Raw genomic sequence first — 17132 nt, 5'->3', positions numbered from 1 at the left:
GTATCACTAAAATGTCATGTTGTTGCAACACCGAAAATACATCTTTTATTGTAATGATAGCAGAAGTTGGAGTATCTAGATTATAAGAGCAGCCTAGGTGGGTCAGACCAAAGGCTCACCTAGTCCAGAGGCCAATCAGATGCCTCTAGGAAGCCCACAAACAGGGCATGAAGGCCATAGCCGTCTTAGCAACTGGAATTTAGCGGCATGCTCCCTCTGAACATGTGTGTTCTACATAGCTGTCATGACTAATAGCCGCTGGTAAACCCTGTATGCCATGAATTTGTTTAATCTCCTTTAAAAGATCAGATTGGATAGTGATCTGGACTGTGCAGGTCCAACTCGAGTTTTTTGTGGGCACTTCAGCAAGACACCCTCAATGAATTCCTTCCCTCCTCACCACCTTTGTCACTCGCTGCTATTGCTCCTCCTCCTCCTCTTTCTTATCACTGCTACTGTTTGCTCGCTTGACAGGCAGAAAGGCAATGAGAATAGGCAGCGGCATTTACAACTCCTCCTTCTCGTTATCACTGTTGTCTAGGACTTAGCAAGAGGCAGGTGAACAAACAGGCTACAATGGTGAAAGGGAGAAACATCTCCAGAGGGCTTTTGCCACTGGACCCCTGCTAGGGTATGAGCCCTTGGCAGGTGCCTTATCATGCCTACCCTTGATGCTGGCCCTGGCCCTCTCTGTGCATCACAGTGTGGTGCACTATATGTTCTTCTATCTTCTGCTGCAGAGTCACTCTGATACGAATTGTGTGGATTTAATTCCCAGGCATATGGTGGAAAGCTCACAACCCTATGATTTACACCCACCAAGAACTAAATGGCAGAAATGATGATTTCTGGCACATTGGCCACTAGTCGCAGCCTGGTGTGTTTAATTTATTTACTATATTTATGTAGTCACCCCATAACACAAATTGCCTGGGAGGCTCACAAAACAGATCTAACATTAAAATAAAATGATAATATAAAGCTAGCTATTTCCATTCAAAATAAGGTTGCAGCTGGCATACAAACCGAAGCTGATAAAAGGTGCTTTGCTTGAGAACTACCAACTACCTTCCAGAACACTTGAGAACTACCAACTCAATCACTGCTTTTAAGACTCAGCTCAAAACTTTTCTTTTCCCTATAGCCTTCAAATATTGAGTTTGTTCTGACTTTACACTGTTGGTTTTGCCCTACCCTGTGCCTGTTTACACTTCCCTGTGCCTGTTTGCATTCTCCTTCCCTCTTTATTGTTTACTACAACTTATTAGATTGTAAGCCTATGCGGCAGGGTCTTGCTATTTACTGTGTTATCTGTACAGCACCATGTACATTGATGGTGCTATATAAATAAATAATAATAATAATAATAATAACTTGAGCTTCCGCAGCAGTGCTGAATCAATAAACACTCCCATAAAAAACCCTGATCCTTTAGGGCAGGGATGGGGATCCTTCAGCACCGGGCCTAATGAAGAGCCAGGAGTTCTCCACCAGCCTGGCAGCTTCTCCTCTGGCCACGGAGAAAAAGCTCCTATCTCTTGGAGATGAGTGCTTCCCCCTGCTTAGCACTGAAAAAGGCTCCCTTTCTCATTGCTTAGCAGGGTAAAGCACTTATCTCCAATCAGCTGCTGATCAGATATAATAATTTTTCCCTGTGGCACAGAAGGGGTGATCCAGTCCTCCTTCCTTCTGAAACTTGTTTTGCAGAGAGTTGTCCTTCTTACTTCTGAGTAGACATCCAGAAACTTGCCCGGCTTATTTATAAGTAGACATGGGGCATGTCTACACCTAGGGTTCGGAGGGGGAAGATCTCGCGATATGCTGATCACGAAATCCTTCTCCTCAGTCTACATGCGGCGTCCTGGGAGTAAGAGGACGTTGCGCCATCATTTGGGGTTTTTTCCTTCAAAATGATCGCAGGAGTGCTCCTGCGCAAAAGGTAGTTTTATTAAAAAACCCACCATGCCCGGGTCCCGTGGGAAAAACCGGGATTAAAGTGTAGGGCCATATCCCGGGGCAAGGGAGGGATCATCCCTCCCTGCCCCTGCCCACACACCCCACCCCAGGGTCCCCTGTGCATCATGTGGGATGATCCCAGAGTGATCCCCGGGATATTGCCCCATCTAGCCATGTCCATGTTGTTCATGTCCTCCTACTATAAATGAGCAACAATGGAATTGAATGGAAGATGGGGGAGAGATTTTTCAGCCCTGCCCAGTTTTCCCTGTGGTCCCATCCACCGCTGGGTAGTGACCCCTGAGGGTTTCTCTAAAATGCAACCTGGCCCTCATGCCAAAAAAGGTTTCTCCATCCTGTTTTAGTCGGGAGTGTGACCCCCATCTAGAACAGACTGAGCACCATTCACCCGAGTGGATCAGTGACGTTAATGAGATTAACCAGGTGTTTAATGAACTACATTAGAAACAGGTCATTAAGATCAGCAGTGAAATGTTTTGTGTATGCTCTGTTCCATTTGCTTACAACTTGTTTCTTCTTCTAATTCATATAGTTTGTAAGACAAGAGTGGCCCACGGGACCAACTCTCATGAGGTGAGTATCTAGATAGGACTCAGTTTACTGCCTGGTTTTCAGAAATGCCTTGTTTGTGAGTCAGAGCAGGAAAAAACGGCTCATGTTTGCAGTTCCCTTCACTGGTCTGAAGGAAGTAGGAAGACGGGTTCTTTCCTTTTATGTCGCACCCTTGTTGTGCATACTGCCACAGAAACAACCAATGTAACACCAGCGTACATGAAACAATCATGTTTGCCCTGTAATGTGTTTCACCTTTAATTGCAAGTACGTGTGTTTGTTTATTTAATGTTTCAGATGGCTATCATATTCAACCAAGAAGGCCTGAAAGCCATCCAGCCCCCATGTGTGATTCAGAGCTTCATCAACCACAATGCCGTTCTTTACAAAGTCTTTGTGGTTGGAGAGTCATACACCGTAGTGAAAAGACCGTCTGTAAAGAACTTCTCAGCAGGCGTTTCAGGTAATGCTTTGAGAGCAGCCGTTCAGTGCAAGTGGGAATAGGCAAGAATCTTGCCAGTAACTAGCCAGAAGGGGAAAGACAGCTGAAAATTGGTGTTTCTCAAACTTGTTGAATGTGGGGAGGGGCTGGAAGGGAGACCCTTTGAAGATGTTATTGCATTCTGAACCCTCCATCAGCCATTTCTTCAGCAGGCAGGTATTTCCAAACCCTCCCACCGAGATGTGAGACAATAAAGAGGTCTGCCATACAGTCTACAAAGCTTTATTCAGTAAATAGACATCTCTTCACACCTGAAGAGAGTGTGAATACTAGGAGCTATTCTCTAAGCTTAATTAGCCTAACAAAGCCAAGCAGTTGCCTATTGACTAAATGGACGGTTACCCTGCAGTGCAAACAGGCTTTTACTGAATCCCTCCTTCAGGGAGGGTCGTTGAGTTGAAACCTCTGACAAGTGGGTACCCTAGTGGACCGCCTTTCACCTCCGGCCACTTAACTCAGCAGCGGATTCTGGGATCTGTCAACTCTGATGTACCCTACCCCTCCAACAGAGAGGGAGTTCCCAGGGAAGTGGGGGAAGGATGATCTCTGAGCCTGAGCATCCTGTCTGATAAGCTCCTGGGAAGATTCATCCTTGTCTCCTGAGGAGTCTTGGAGAATATCCTCCCCTGCTTCCTGTCTTGGCTCCTATACTGGTTCTGAGTCCAATTCAGTCCCTGAAACCCACTCCCCAACACTAAGGAAAATGGCCTTGATCCTGACAGTATGGCTCTGTGAATTGGAGCACTAATCTCATACGATCGTAAGAAGAGAGATAGAACAAGCCTTCCAAGCCTTTCTCCTAAAACCAACCATCCAGGACAGGTGGAAGAGCTGCTGCTCTCACCAAAAGCTCTTGTATGATCCTCTACAGCGCCCATAAAGGCTACAACACTAAACCTCTGTTGCTGGGAGGAAAATGGCTGTGGTTTCTGTGGGATCCTTTCTTCTCTCCCACCCCGGCACATCCATGTCCCCTTCCAAGGGTCATGCAAAGCTCTCCCCCTTCAAGGGACCTGACCCACAGTTTAAGAACCACTGTTTTAAATAGCCCATTGAAATGGAAAAATCTGTTCCTTGCAGCTTGGATTTCTTCCTCATACAAAGAGGGATGCCGTCTGTTCTGAAATGCACATGAATGGAATTCTTATATTAAACACAGTCTATTAACAAATCCTCATCTTTACTTTTCATAACTGTGATTTATGGTGTTGTAGCCAAAAAAAAAAAGGCACTTAGCTAAAAACTTTCATTGGGTTCTTTTACGTTTTCTTCCCTCCCTCCTTCCCTTCAAGCAAGAAATTCTTGGAGACTATCATAGCGCTTCCTCTGTCTGCCTATTACTTGATGCAACCCTTTTTCATCTTGCATCTCCACTGAACACACTGTGCATTTACTGTGCGTGGATGTTTTATGACTTTCTAAACTATGGGCCAGAGCCTTAGCAGATAACAGCAGGAGGAATTAAAAAAAAGTATTTTCTGAAATCACAGATTTGCAAAATAAATACAAATCAAGAATACAAGTCATGACAACAACAAAAATAAAAATGGGTTTAGCACTTAAAATAGTCACCATAGTATTTCCAGCTAAAGCTTTAGCTGATTAATCTAAATGAACTAGTTATATTTGTATTGAGTGGTTATAGACGTAGGTAAACTGCTTGCTGCAGCAGCTCTGCATTAATGTTTCAAAAGGATAACAGTCAAGAGTTGTCATTTAGAGACCAAAAGAGTCAAGCTCAGATCGAGAGAGTGATGGGTATAATAATACTAATAATACTAATAATAATAATAATTCTTACCCGTCTCTCCGTTTTGATCAAGGTGGGGAACAGCAGTAAGAAAAAAAATACATAAAATACTGATTAAAAACATAGTATACATTGTTAAAACATCCTAAAAGCATCCTAAAATTCCCTTGCATAGGCCTGCCAGAAGAGATCAGTCTTTATAGCTTTCTTAAATGCTAAAAGACTTGTAAGTTGATGAATCTCCTCCAGCAGGCCATTCCACAGTCTGAGAGCAGCAGAAGAGAATATCTGGGTAATACCTGTCACCCTAGTTTTGGCTGGCTGAAGGAAATTCTTCCCAGAAGACCTGAGTGTGCGGGGTGGATTGTACGGGAGAAGGCGATCCCGCAGGTAGCCTGGACCCAAACCATGTAGGGCTTTAAAGGTGATAACCAATGCTTTATACTTCGCCTGGAAACTAATTGGCAGCCAGTGAAGAGATTTTAAAACTTGTGTAAAGAGGTTAGAAGGAAAAGAGGGCTGTGCCAGATAAAGTTGAAGGCAAATAAATGGACAAGGGGAGAGCAGAGAGGGACCTCTGCAAAGATTAATGATTTTATTATGATTTTATTAGAATGTAAGCCTATGTGGCAGGGTCTTGCTATTTACTGTTTTACTCTGTACAGCACCATGTACATTGATGGTGCTATATAAATAAATAATAATAATAATAATAATAATCCAGGGGAAGGCAAACCAGTAGCCTCCAGGTGTTTTGAACTACACCTTGCAACTCCTGGCCATTGGCCATGTTGGCTGGGGCTTATCATAGCTATAGTCCAAAACGTCTGGAGGGCACCAGGATGCCTAGCCCAGCTCATGACTAGCTGAAACCGCAAAGAGCTCAGATACTTTCCAGACAGCCCAGACCATGCAGATGTAAGAGAGATTCTCCAGTGGCCACAAATATTTGGGCTATGGCCAACCCATGTCGGCATGATAAACGGTGCTGCCAGCTCAGCATAGAAAGATTCATATAAGCTAGGCACATCTGCTTTTAAAACAAAATTCCATCTATTATGTTGGTCGTCTTGATATTTGTAAATAATTTAAGAAACTCTCTGAGGGAATTGATTCTTTGCCTGATGACTGTTGTTGTAACTGTAGTTTTATATAATTGGGAGTGAGTCACAAGACACCATTGGCTCATGCGTTCCCCTCCCCTTCTCCATGTGCAAGAGGACTAGAGTAAAAGCTTCAACTTTCACCTTAGAACAAGCCACAGTTCCATGTTACGTATGAACTTAGGGAACTATGGTTTGTTCTAACCAAAGCATTAAAAACAAACCACAGTTTATTTTAAAGTAAAAGATAACGTTTTCAGTCATAGGGAAGGGGGAGCAGACAAGCCCAAGGCTCACTGTGGTCTGTTCCTGATCACCTAAGCCATGGTTTAGTTGATTTGTGAATGCAGGGTGTTGTTTGGGGAACATTACAACTACGATTGTTATTATTATTTATTTATATAGCACCATCAGTGTACATGGTGCTGTACAGAGTAAAACAATAAAATAGCAAAACCCTGCCGCATAGGCTTACATTCTAATAGAATCATAATAAAACAATAAGAAGGGGAAGAGAATGCACCAAACAGGCACAGGGTAGAATAAAACTAACAGTATAAAAGTCAGATCAAAATCAAGTTTTAAAAGCTTTAGAAAAAAGAAAAGTTTTTAGCTGAGCTTTAAAAACTGCGATTGAACTTGTAGTTCGCAAATGTTCTGGAAGAACCTGCCTTCTCGAGAATGGCTTAAAATAGTATTCCGCTGATAGGGACACTTTGCGCAGTAGATGCTCAGCAACTTCCCACTCATTCTATGGGATTGAGATGTCATCTCTTAAAAAGAAGGGATAGAGATGCATCACATTCTTCCGGCAGTATTTTCCCACCGTGGGAAATGCGATTCTTTCCCCAGGGTAACATATGTGGAATGTGGCTATATGACTGTCTCAGGCACCTGTTTGGTCATACCAGGGACATCACTAGTGATGTTCAACACAACTCTTTCCCTACTACATGGCTGCAAAATTTCTTTTCATCTTTTAAACTAATTTAAAGGCAGCGCTACTCTGGAGCAAGAGCTCTTAGCTATCCCTCAGCGCCCTGCCTTTCAGCCAGCTTTTTCTTCCCTTTTGCAGCCCTTCTCCTTCCATTGAGAGGGGATGGAATATTGCATTACGAGTGCTGGATTGGGGCTAATGTAAGTGCAGAGATGATACACAAGCCAAGGCTTTTATGTAAGTTGTAACGGCCCATAGAGTTGTTGTGTTGCACTGCCCCCTAGTGTTGGTCCATTCAAATCCTTTTAGGGCCCAAGATGAGTATTTGGATATAAAAAGAGAGCGTTCTGTGTTACCCTTATGTCACCTATACTTCCCCACCTCCAGAATTCTGTTTATTACATTTACGTTTTTTTAAACTTTTCTACTTGCAGATAGAGAATCAATATTTTTCAACAGCCACAACGTATCAAAGCCAGAATCCTCTTGCATCCTAACAGCAGTAAGTATTACAGGCCTCTTCCATAAAATACAAGTTAACTGCTTGCTGAGTGAATGTCAATTTCAATAAGGATCTCTCAGTTTGAATCTCTTCTTTCCAGGTTTATTGTAGGAGTTGCTATTGTTTGTGCAGCCTAAGTCTCTGAAAAAGTTTTGTAGTGCCTTTTATTTTATAGGAAGACATGAAGCTGCCGTATACCAGGTCAGACTGTTGTCTAACTGGCAGCCACTGTCCAGGACCTCAGGCAGAGGTCATTCCCATCAACTGAACTTTTTTCTTCTTCTTAAACTGGAAATGCCGGGATTGAACCCAAGGCTGTCTGCATGCAAAGCATGTGCTCTACCATTGAGCTGAGGTCTACCCTGCAAGGGTGTTGAAACCTCAATCATTCCCATAATCTCAATCATTCCCATAACACCCCTGGAAAATTGGAGGGGTTTATTCATAAATTGGACCACAGATGATAACTATATTGACAGTATAAGAGCTGAAGGAGAGCCATGCTGGATCAGACCAAGGGTCCATCTAGTCACCGTTCTGTTCACACAGTGGGCAACCAGCTGTCCATGGAAAACCTGCAAGCCAGCAAGCCAGACAGAAGTGCAACAGCACCCTCCCACCCAGGTCCACCAGCATCTAGTGTACAGAGGCATACTGCTCTGACACTGGAGAGGGCACAAAGCCATCATGACTAGTAGTTATTGATAGCCTTCTCCTCCAGTAATTTATCCAACCCCCTTTTAAAGCAATTGAAATTAGTGGCCATCACTACATCTTATGGTAGCGAATTCCATAGTTTTAACTATTTATTTTATTACATTTATATACCGCCCCATAGCCGAAGCTCTCTGGGCGGTTTACAAAAGTTAAAAACTATGCACTGTGTGAAGAAGTATTTCCTTTTATATGTACAGAATCTCACACCAGCCAGCTCCATGGGATGATTCCTGGTTCTAGTAATATGAGAGAGAGAGAGAGAGAGAGAGAGAGAGAGAGACGTTTCCCTCTCCACATTCTCCACACCATGCATAATTTTGTACACTTCTATCATGTCTCCTCGTAGCCTCCTTTTTTCCAAGCTAAATAATCCCAGCTGTTGTAACCTTCCCCTCCTTAATACTCTAGCTCACACCAGCCGCATCCTCTTTGTGCCACCAAGTACATGATTGTATTAAGTCTCTAACTAACAATCTCTTGGACCGGCCTGCGTAACATCAGGCGTGTGAATCAATTGAAGCCCCCTCCCTATTTGCACCCCTCCCAAGGAATTCCAAATAATCATTGATCGGCAACATGCAGGAGACCCAACACCAGTGACAGGCAAAGATGGGGGAATGTTTGCAGTATGTCTGCACATTTTCTTCTCCCCCTCCCCTCACCCCATTCAGAGTGATTTGATGGAGCTGGTGCCAGGTTTTTTTCCAGCCTGCTGCAACAAGCCATGCACACGTGACAGAGCCGTGTGTGAATTGCTGAAAGCCTTGTGTGCTGTTTTCTGCTAAGTCCAAGGAGGAGGTGTGTGTGCAGAGAGACGTCTGGTTGGGAAACAGAAAAAGAAGAGGTGGAGAATGAGAATATGCTGCTTTGGTTTGGAGATAGAAAAGAAGGGATAGATAATGGGTGAGATTTCAGAGAGGCCTGTGCCTGGCTGGCTGAAGCAAAAGCCTGCTCCAGAGAACAGAGAGGAAAAGGGGTTAATGGGTAATGTGTTAGAATGTAACAAAATGCTTCTGTGCAATTAATGTAATGATGCAGCCCTCTTGAATTAATAAAAAGGGAACAGAGACTCTGAGCAATTTGAGTTGTGTGTCCCCCTCCCCCTGCTCTGGGAAGTTTAGCATGTCACGCCATCTGCAGTCACCCTCATGGTGTGTGTGTGTGTGTGTGTGTGTGTGTGTGCATGTGCGTGTGCATACATTTCCTCCTAGTCTATAGAATCTGCTTGATTGTTGTATTATTTATTTTATTTATTTATTTATTTATTTATTTATTTATTTATTTATTTTATTTATTTCATTTCTATACCCCCCCAGTAGCCGAAGCTCTCTGGGTGGTTCACAAAAATTAAAACCATGAAGAGCATAATAAAACAACCAACAATTTAAAAACACAAATTTATTCATTGCACAGATTAGTCACTCTGATGTACCAGATACTAAATGTGGAATACTGGCCACATAATAGAAAAGGGAAAAGGGAGTAAATGTGTAGTTCATCCCACAATCCTAAACATCTACTGAACAGTCGTTTTCTTAGGAAATATAAGACCTGTATATGTCTCCCCTTCGCAGTGTTAGTAAAATGCAAAGGATATTTTACAAGGTCAATTGCAAATACCCCTGTACAGGAGTACACAATGTAGTCAAAGCTAGACACGTTTAGATATCATTAACAATTTCATTTAGATAAAATGTAACAGGATATATTTAAACTTGTGCTTACTCTCCCATTAAGATGAATGCAACTGAAGTGTTATTTCTTTGGGTGGATCATACCCTAGGTTTTAGGCATAACCCAGTATAGGCTTGTTCTGTTTTATGTTTGTTGTTGATATTTGTTGTTGTTGTTGTTGTTGTTCAAAGAGAGAACCTTTCTATTAAGGACATCTGTTAGTATTGATCTTGTTACCATAATGTAAACAGGTTTGTTTTTAATACAACTGCAATTGCAAATTGTAAATACAATTTTTATTTGCATTCTAACATTTAGAGGTCATTTAAAATACTGAGCATTCGTTTCCCCTTTTATACAGTGGCTATGGTGGAGTATAGACACCAGGCTTGATTCAGTGTAACATTCTGTACTCACAGGCTCAGCTTCTGATCTTGTGTGGGGTGTGGGGAGTATGTGCTTTCACATGGAATATAAAACCTTTCCCAAAATAAGAGCCTCCAGATGTGCTGGACTACAACTCCTATCACCCCTAGCCAACATGATTATGCTGGCTGGGCGCGGTGGAGTTGTAATCCGTCACAGCTGGAGGACACGAAGACAGGATCTACACTACAGCTTTATAATGATGTTGAAGTGCACTGGCAACTGCTGGGGCCCAGGACACATTCCGTATACCGTTCTCAAACTGCTTTCATAGTGTTACATCCTGCTTGGTGTAGATCTGGCCTAAGTTGGGGGAGGTTCGTGTTGCATAATTTTGTACACCTCTATCACATCTCTCTTCTCTTGCCTTTTCTCTAAGCTAAACAGTCCCAGATGCTGTAACCTTCCCCCAGATTTGCTCCACGCTCCAGCCCCTCAATCACTTTAGTTGCCCTTTTTTTTTGCATTTTTTCCAACACTACTGAATTCTAATTTAGCTACAATGACCAGAACAACACAAAGATTGTCTTAACGCCTTCCCAATTTCTTAAACTGTTTTTTCTCTCTCTCTTTGGTAGCTTGATAAAATAGAAGGCGTGTTTGAGAGGCCCAATGATGATGTCATCCGTGCCATCTCGAAGACTTTGAGGCAGGCCCTGGGAGTTTCTCTGTTTGGGATTGACATCATCATCAACAATCAAACCGGGCAGCACGCTGTTATCGACATCAATGCATTCCCAGGTAAGAGCAGGCTGCTTTGTAGCAGGCACACAATATTTACCGCGCACCTAATTCAGCATTCATCTTAAGCCCCTCTCAGAAGTACCCTCTGCAAGTTCAGGGAATGTGGGAAAGGGGCAAGAGGGCTGCACCCGCTATATCTGCTTCCAAAGGCTCAACAGAAGATCTGAACAGGGAACCTGCAGGAGTAAATTCCACAATGCATTTGAGAGGCCCCAGTCAGGCAGAACCCCTAATCCCATAAGAACATAAGAAGTACCATGCTGGATCAGACCAAGGGTCCATATAGGCCAACCAGCTGTCAACCAAGGACCAACAAAGCAGGACATGGTTCAACAGCACCTTCCCACCATGTTCCCCAGCAACTGGTGCACACAGGCTTACTGCCTTGAATACTGGAGGTAGCACACAACCATCAGGGCTAGTAGCCATTGATAGCCTTCTCCTCCAGAAATTTATCCAACCCCCTTTTAAAGCCATCTAAATTGGTAGGCATCACTACATCTTGTGGTAGTGAATTCCATCATTTAACTATGTGTGAAGAAGCGCCTCCTTTTATTTGCCCTGAATCTCCCCCCAATCAGCTTCATGAGATGACCTGATTGAGTTCTAGTACTTTGCGAGAGGGAGAAAAATGTATCCCTATCCACATTCTCCACCGGATCATCCACCAGATCATCCTATGGAGGAACTGAAGCACGTATAGCTGTATGCACGCAGACTCCCCATTTGGACCTTTCACCAACACATGGAGGTCATAGGGTTGAGCTGGCAGACACAATGTTTAGGATAAGGCTAGCAGGCACCCTCTCCCCCACCACATGTTCCCTGAACACACGGTGGGTGCTTCCAAATGGGGCTGTAAACTGATGCATAAAGGGGCTGGGGTTCATTTAGATTCATCTTCCTAGCACCCACCCTCACTCCCATTGCCGTGTTCTGCCCCAAGGCTGATCTCATTAGCAATCTAATTTACAGCAGCCTCTCTGCGGTCTGTTCCTTTCGCTTCATTTTTGCCTGCCTCTCGTGTTATCTACCTGCTACCGCCTCCTGTGAGACCCAGTTGCATTTTCTGAATCACCCCAGGCTAGCAGTATTCCTGTGAGCATTATTTATGTCTAAACGTGCATGAGATTCAAAGGGGGCAGCCGTGTGGTACGAAAACAATAAAAGTCTGCGGCACCTTAAAGACTAACAGAGTTTTATTACTATTGCATGAGCTTGCATGGGCTAAACCCACTTTGTCAGATGCAGGAATGGTTAGAAACACGCACGTACATTCTTGCATCTGACGAAGTGGGTTTAGCGCCCAAAAGGTCTTGCATTAGAAATAAAACGCTGTTAGCCTTTAAGGTACCACAAGGTCTTATTGTATGCATAGGATTGTGTCCTTAGACAGATACCTCCCATCAGTCCAAAACCGGCCATCATCCTTCTTAAGACTTTCAGGCCCCGTTCGGATGACACCATTAAGTGCGCCGGTTAAAGGTTTTGGGTTAAGCAGCAGGGTTAACGGTGTCTTCTGACATGCGTTTTCCTTAAGCAGGTGCCTCTGGCAACCACATTGTGGTCGGGTTCACTAACCCTGTTCTGCAACAGGGTTAATGGCACTAACTTTGGCTCAGAGTGGATAAGAATCAATGTTTTTTTTAAAAAAAAATTAAATTGATTTTTTGAATTTAAATTGGATTTTTTTTATTTAAATCAGATTTTTTATTAATAAAATGCTTTTTGAGGAAAAATCTATCTAAAGATAGTTTTCTATTTAAGATACATTATAATCCAAAGGTTATTCATCATGAAATAAAGATTAGTTTTTAATTATGTAGCATGAGGCTATATATTCATGCAATGTTTAAATTTTTGGGTAAAATGAATTCCATTAATCCATTCACAATGTCATGCTCTTCCAGAGGTTTCTGTAAGATTATTGGGCAGTTTTTTCTATCTAGAAGATATTATCACAGTTACTTGTTTTTACAGGTCTCAAAACTGTGAATTTGTGTCTGCAGAGAGCACAATCCCATAGTTCCTTTGCAAATCTATGTACACAGAACCAACCCCTTACCTCTTAAGTGCTAATTTTCAAAAAATTCAATGAACAGAGTGCACTTTTGGGGGGGGGGGAGTGTCACATGATTAAATCGAGTCTTTCTGAGTAGTGATTTAAATCGTGATTGAAATCAAATTGATTGAAATCACATCCACCCTGCTTTGGCTTAAGGTGTCTTATGAGATGCAGCTGTGGTTAAGGGGCCAAAGTCATAGAACTAGCAGTACAGAGCAGCCTAAATAGCCTAAATCGTGCAATTGCCAAGTGAAAGGGCTGATGGGATATGGGTTGGAGCATTTGGAGGACTCAGGCGTGTGGTTAAGGAAACCAGAGACCGGACAGGTTTAACAGTGTTGTGTGTGAGCAAACGGCTTGTGGTTAGTGCTAACCACAGAGAAGCATGGTTAACCACAGAGCCCTCAGTATTGTCTGAATGGGCCCACACAGAGTGCTCTACAAATAAACCATGATGATAACAATCATACTAAATGAAAACTATAGGCAGTAGAGATTTCAGATTTTTTAAAAAAAGTAAAACTAAAGTGCCCACTGAAATTCTGGTGCCTTTCCCATGGACCTCTGTCATGCTATCCATGTAAAAGACTGGAGAAAGAGCCTTTGTATGTTCTTGATCTATATCCAGGTTTAGCCAAGAAGGTAGTTTCAAGAGGATGCTTGAGATAGGTACAAGTTGCAAGGTATATGCAACATTTCCTTAAAGTCTAAGGCTTAGATGCTATAGTTTCCTGTGATATTTATCTCTAAGCTGTCAGTGGCAGCGATTGTAGCTCAGGTCCCAAGTTGAATCCCTGGTACGGTTAGGAAAGAATCCTGCCTGAAACCCTGGAGAGCTACTGCCAGTCAGTGCCAACAATACTGGGCTTGATGGACCAAGGGGCTGACTCCATATAAAGCAGCTCTCTGTGTTCTTATGCTTTGAGACTTCACAGCTGCTTCTGCCATATTTTTGTTGGCCATTAGGAATTCCTGGCTGCTTTGCCGCCTGGACAGGACCAATATGATAATCCCCATGAGACAATGATGTACCTCTTCACAAGAAAGGAGATGGGAGTATTTCTGCACATCACAGAGCGTCATTAAAGGCTACTGCTATTGGTTTCCTCTCTTTTAAAAAGAGGTGGGGAAAAGTTTCAAATGTAGACATATCTGGGGACATTAGAGTTTCAAAGCTTCTGCTTTTCCCCACTGATTTTATTTATTTATTTAAAACATTTATATCCCACCCTATATCAATAAGATCTCAGGGCGGTGTACAGATAAAAGCATATAATATAAAATAGTAAATATAAAACAATATATAATTTAAAGCAGTAAAACTATTAAAACAGTTAAAAGAACATGCCAGCTTAGTGAATTCAACCATTAAAAGCTTTGTTAAAAAGCCATGTTTTCACTTGGCGCCGGAATAAAATCAGCGTTGGTGCCAGTCGGGCCTCCAAGGGGAGGGCATTCCACAGTCGGGGTGCCACAACAGAGAAAGCCCTCTCCCTTGTCCCATCATAGCGAATGTGTTGTGCTGGTGGGATGCGGAGAAGGGCTCCTCCAACAGATCTCAAGTCTCGGGCAGGCATATATAAAGAGAGGTGCTTTAGTCTTTAAGGTGCCATAGACTCTTCTTGTTTGCTGCCGCAGACTAACATGGCTGCCCCTTTTGGATCTCACGCATGTTTAGATATAAAAAAGTCCAGAAAGTGTGAACCTGTGAGGTTTCCCAGGCACATTTACGTAATGTCCATGCGTGACAAGATTCTGCAGAAAAAACTAGTGTAAACCTGGTGTTTCCTGCAGCAATCATAATGTATGAAGCTGCTCTTAGCTGGTGACTGAGAATGGAATAATGTGAATGGGAGTAAAACAGAAACTCGCGTTTGACTAGGAATGAGAAATTAGTTCTCCAAATTAAAATGCTTAACCAAAGCAAAGAACATTTAATTCAATTTCAGGATGTCTCCTGTGTTTAGATTAACGTTTCTTGCTATAGTGCCTAAAAATGTCCAGGTTTCCCTGCCTTATCCTATGTTTATTTTGTTCTGTCATGAGGATTTATCATTTCTCAGGAAAAGAACATTCCTTCAAATTATTGCAAGAGATATGGTGGGTTTGCGTTCTTTTGCAGCACTTTTGAGAGGAAAGGTATTTTTATCCCCTTCCTTCCAAGATCAGACACTCAGGAGTAGTTCCAGCTCAACTGTTTTAGTTTTTAATTCCCCACCCTCTCCTGTCATATCATAAGATAATTGGTTATACACAGAGAATTATTTTATTAGCAAACTACTTCACTTTAGAAAAATGTGCCTATGCTGGCAGAAGAAGTTGAAAGACACCGACCCCGTTCAGACGACACACTAAACCATGCTGCTTAACCAAAAATGGTTAACTAGATGCTTAACTGTGGTTAACGGTGTTGTCTGACACACATTTTTCTTTGCCGCCGTAAGATCCTAATGATATAGGGCGGGATACAAATGTTTTAAATAAATAAATAAATAACCATCTCCCGCGTTAACCACATTGTGGTTAGGCTAACTAACATGGTTAGTGTGCAACATGGTTAGCGGAACTAACCATGGCTAAAAGTGTCGTCTGACACGTGTCTGTGGTTAAGGGGCCATGGTTAAGGGGTTAAGGCATAGAGCTTCTAGTACAGAGTTGCCTAACTAGGCGGGGTGCTCTAGCCAGCAGGCTCTGTGGCTGCTCTGGACTGCTGATTAATATGGCTGCCATTTCATGTTTCGCATTAGTTTTTGGAGCAATTTTTGGTCTTAGCGGAAGGTGCTTACAGGAGAGCTTTTAAAATCTCCGCTTGCAATTTCCCCATACAAAGCATCCATTTCTCCTACCTTGTTGAAGCGCCATTGCACCCCTCAGGTTCTGATTACTGTGGCAGCTCTGCCTGATGATGCAGCTAATGCAGCCATCCTGGAAGGCTTCCACCTCCCCTGTGATGACTGTAGAGGTATAGCAGGCATGGCGATGCAGAAAGCAAAGGAACCTCTCACTAAATGGGGCAATGCAAGTATGTATTTGCTGATTTCATTGGTGCCTGCACTAAAATGATGGCCATAATTGCCAGGGCTCCTAGCACTAGGGCTGCTGGGATACAGGGTGGTTCACTTGGAGGAATCAGGTGGTCCACTAACCACTTTTAACCCTTTTGTTGTTAAGGGAAACTGAAGTGTCATTTGCAGACATTCTGCATATGTTTTTTTTTTAAATTGCATTTATATCCTGCCTTTTTTCCTCCAAGGAACCTAAAGCAGTGTACATAATCCTCCTCCTCTCCATTTTATCCTCACAACAACAACCCTGTGAGGTAGGTTGGGCTGAGAGTCTGTGACTGGCCCAAAGTTACCCAGTGGGTTTCCATGGCCAAGTGGGGACTAGAACCCGGATCTCCTGACTCCCAGTCCAACACATTAGCCACTATACCATGGTTAAGCTAACCACAAAGCCCAGAGTGTTGTCTGAACCAGGCCACCACCAGGCCCACCCCACAAGCCTCGGTGTTCCTGCCCTTCAGATCAACGGCAACACCAATTGGCCAGCCCTGTGACCTCCTCCTCCTCCTCTTCCTACTAGCTTCTCAGAGCCTTCTCTTCAGCCTTTTTCTCAACCTCCAGAATCTCTGAGCAAGTAACACGATCAGCCTTCTGCTGGCCATCAGGCCCCCGCCATCCCATATGCAGTGAACATAAGTGTGTCCTTTCACCCTGAGGCTCACTCAGTCCTATGCCAGTCTCTACGCCAATCATGCACAAGATAATGTGGGTGGCATCAGACCCTCAGCAGAGAAGGAGCAAGGGTACCTGAGGCCTTCCTTTTCTCAGAGGGACTTGCATAGCAGGCACCTTTTGAACTTTTTGAAAGTGGGTTCCATCAATGGTTGAGTATGAAGTATTGGGCTTACATGTTTGCAGTCCACAGCTGGACGGGCCAGTCAAGAGATAGTAGGAATGATGGGTGAGAGAACAAGGAGAGGGGAGGGAGCAATTCTGCCAAAGCGATCCTAAATATCCCCTTGCAATGACCTACTGTGGAACCTTGTGTGAAGCAGCAGGATTCACACATGCAAGGTTCTCCGTTTGCCCACCTGTCACACAGTTGGCTGGCACTGAGTGAGACGGGGCGGAGTGAACGGAGGCACAGTAGCTTTAGGATTGTAGAGCAGTTGCAACAA

The 17132-nt window shown here is 43.3% G+C and overlaps 1 protein-coding gene across 2 annotated transcripts in view; it reads left to right on the top strand.

The window, feature by feature from the left end:
- The window catches only part of ITPK1 (inositol-tetrakisphosphate 1-kinase), a 155100-nt gene that overhangs the window by 130416 nt on the left and 7552 nt on the right, over window positions 1–17132 (top strand). For both annotated transcript variants that reach the window (XM_063117983.1, XM_063117982.1), the window contains 4 exons: window positions 2510–2550; window positions 2827–2992; window positions 7256–7323; window positions 10719–10881. In XM_063117983.1, the coding sequence (XP_062974053.1) occupies window positions 2510–2550; window positions 2827–2992; window positions 7256–7323; window positions 10719–10881 (438 nt within the window). The remainder of the gene's footprint in view (window positions 1–2509; window positions 2551–2826; window positions 2993–7255; window positions 7324–10718; window positions 10882–17132) is intronic.

The sequence above is a fragment of the Elgaria multicarinata genome, chromosome 2 (assembly GCF_023053635.1).
Source record: "Elgaria multicarinata webbii isolate HBS135686 ecotype San Diego chromosome 2, rElgMul1.1.pri, whole genome shotgun sequence".
Lineage (NCBI taxonomy): Eukaryota > Metazoa > Chordata > Lepidosauria > Squamata > Anguidae > Elgaria > Elgaria multicarinata.
Note: the sequence above shows the minus strand (reverse complement) of the source record. Positions and strands in the feature narration are given on the sequence as shown.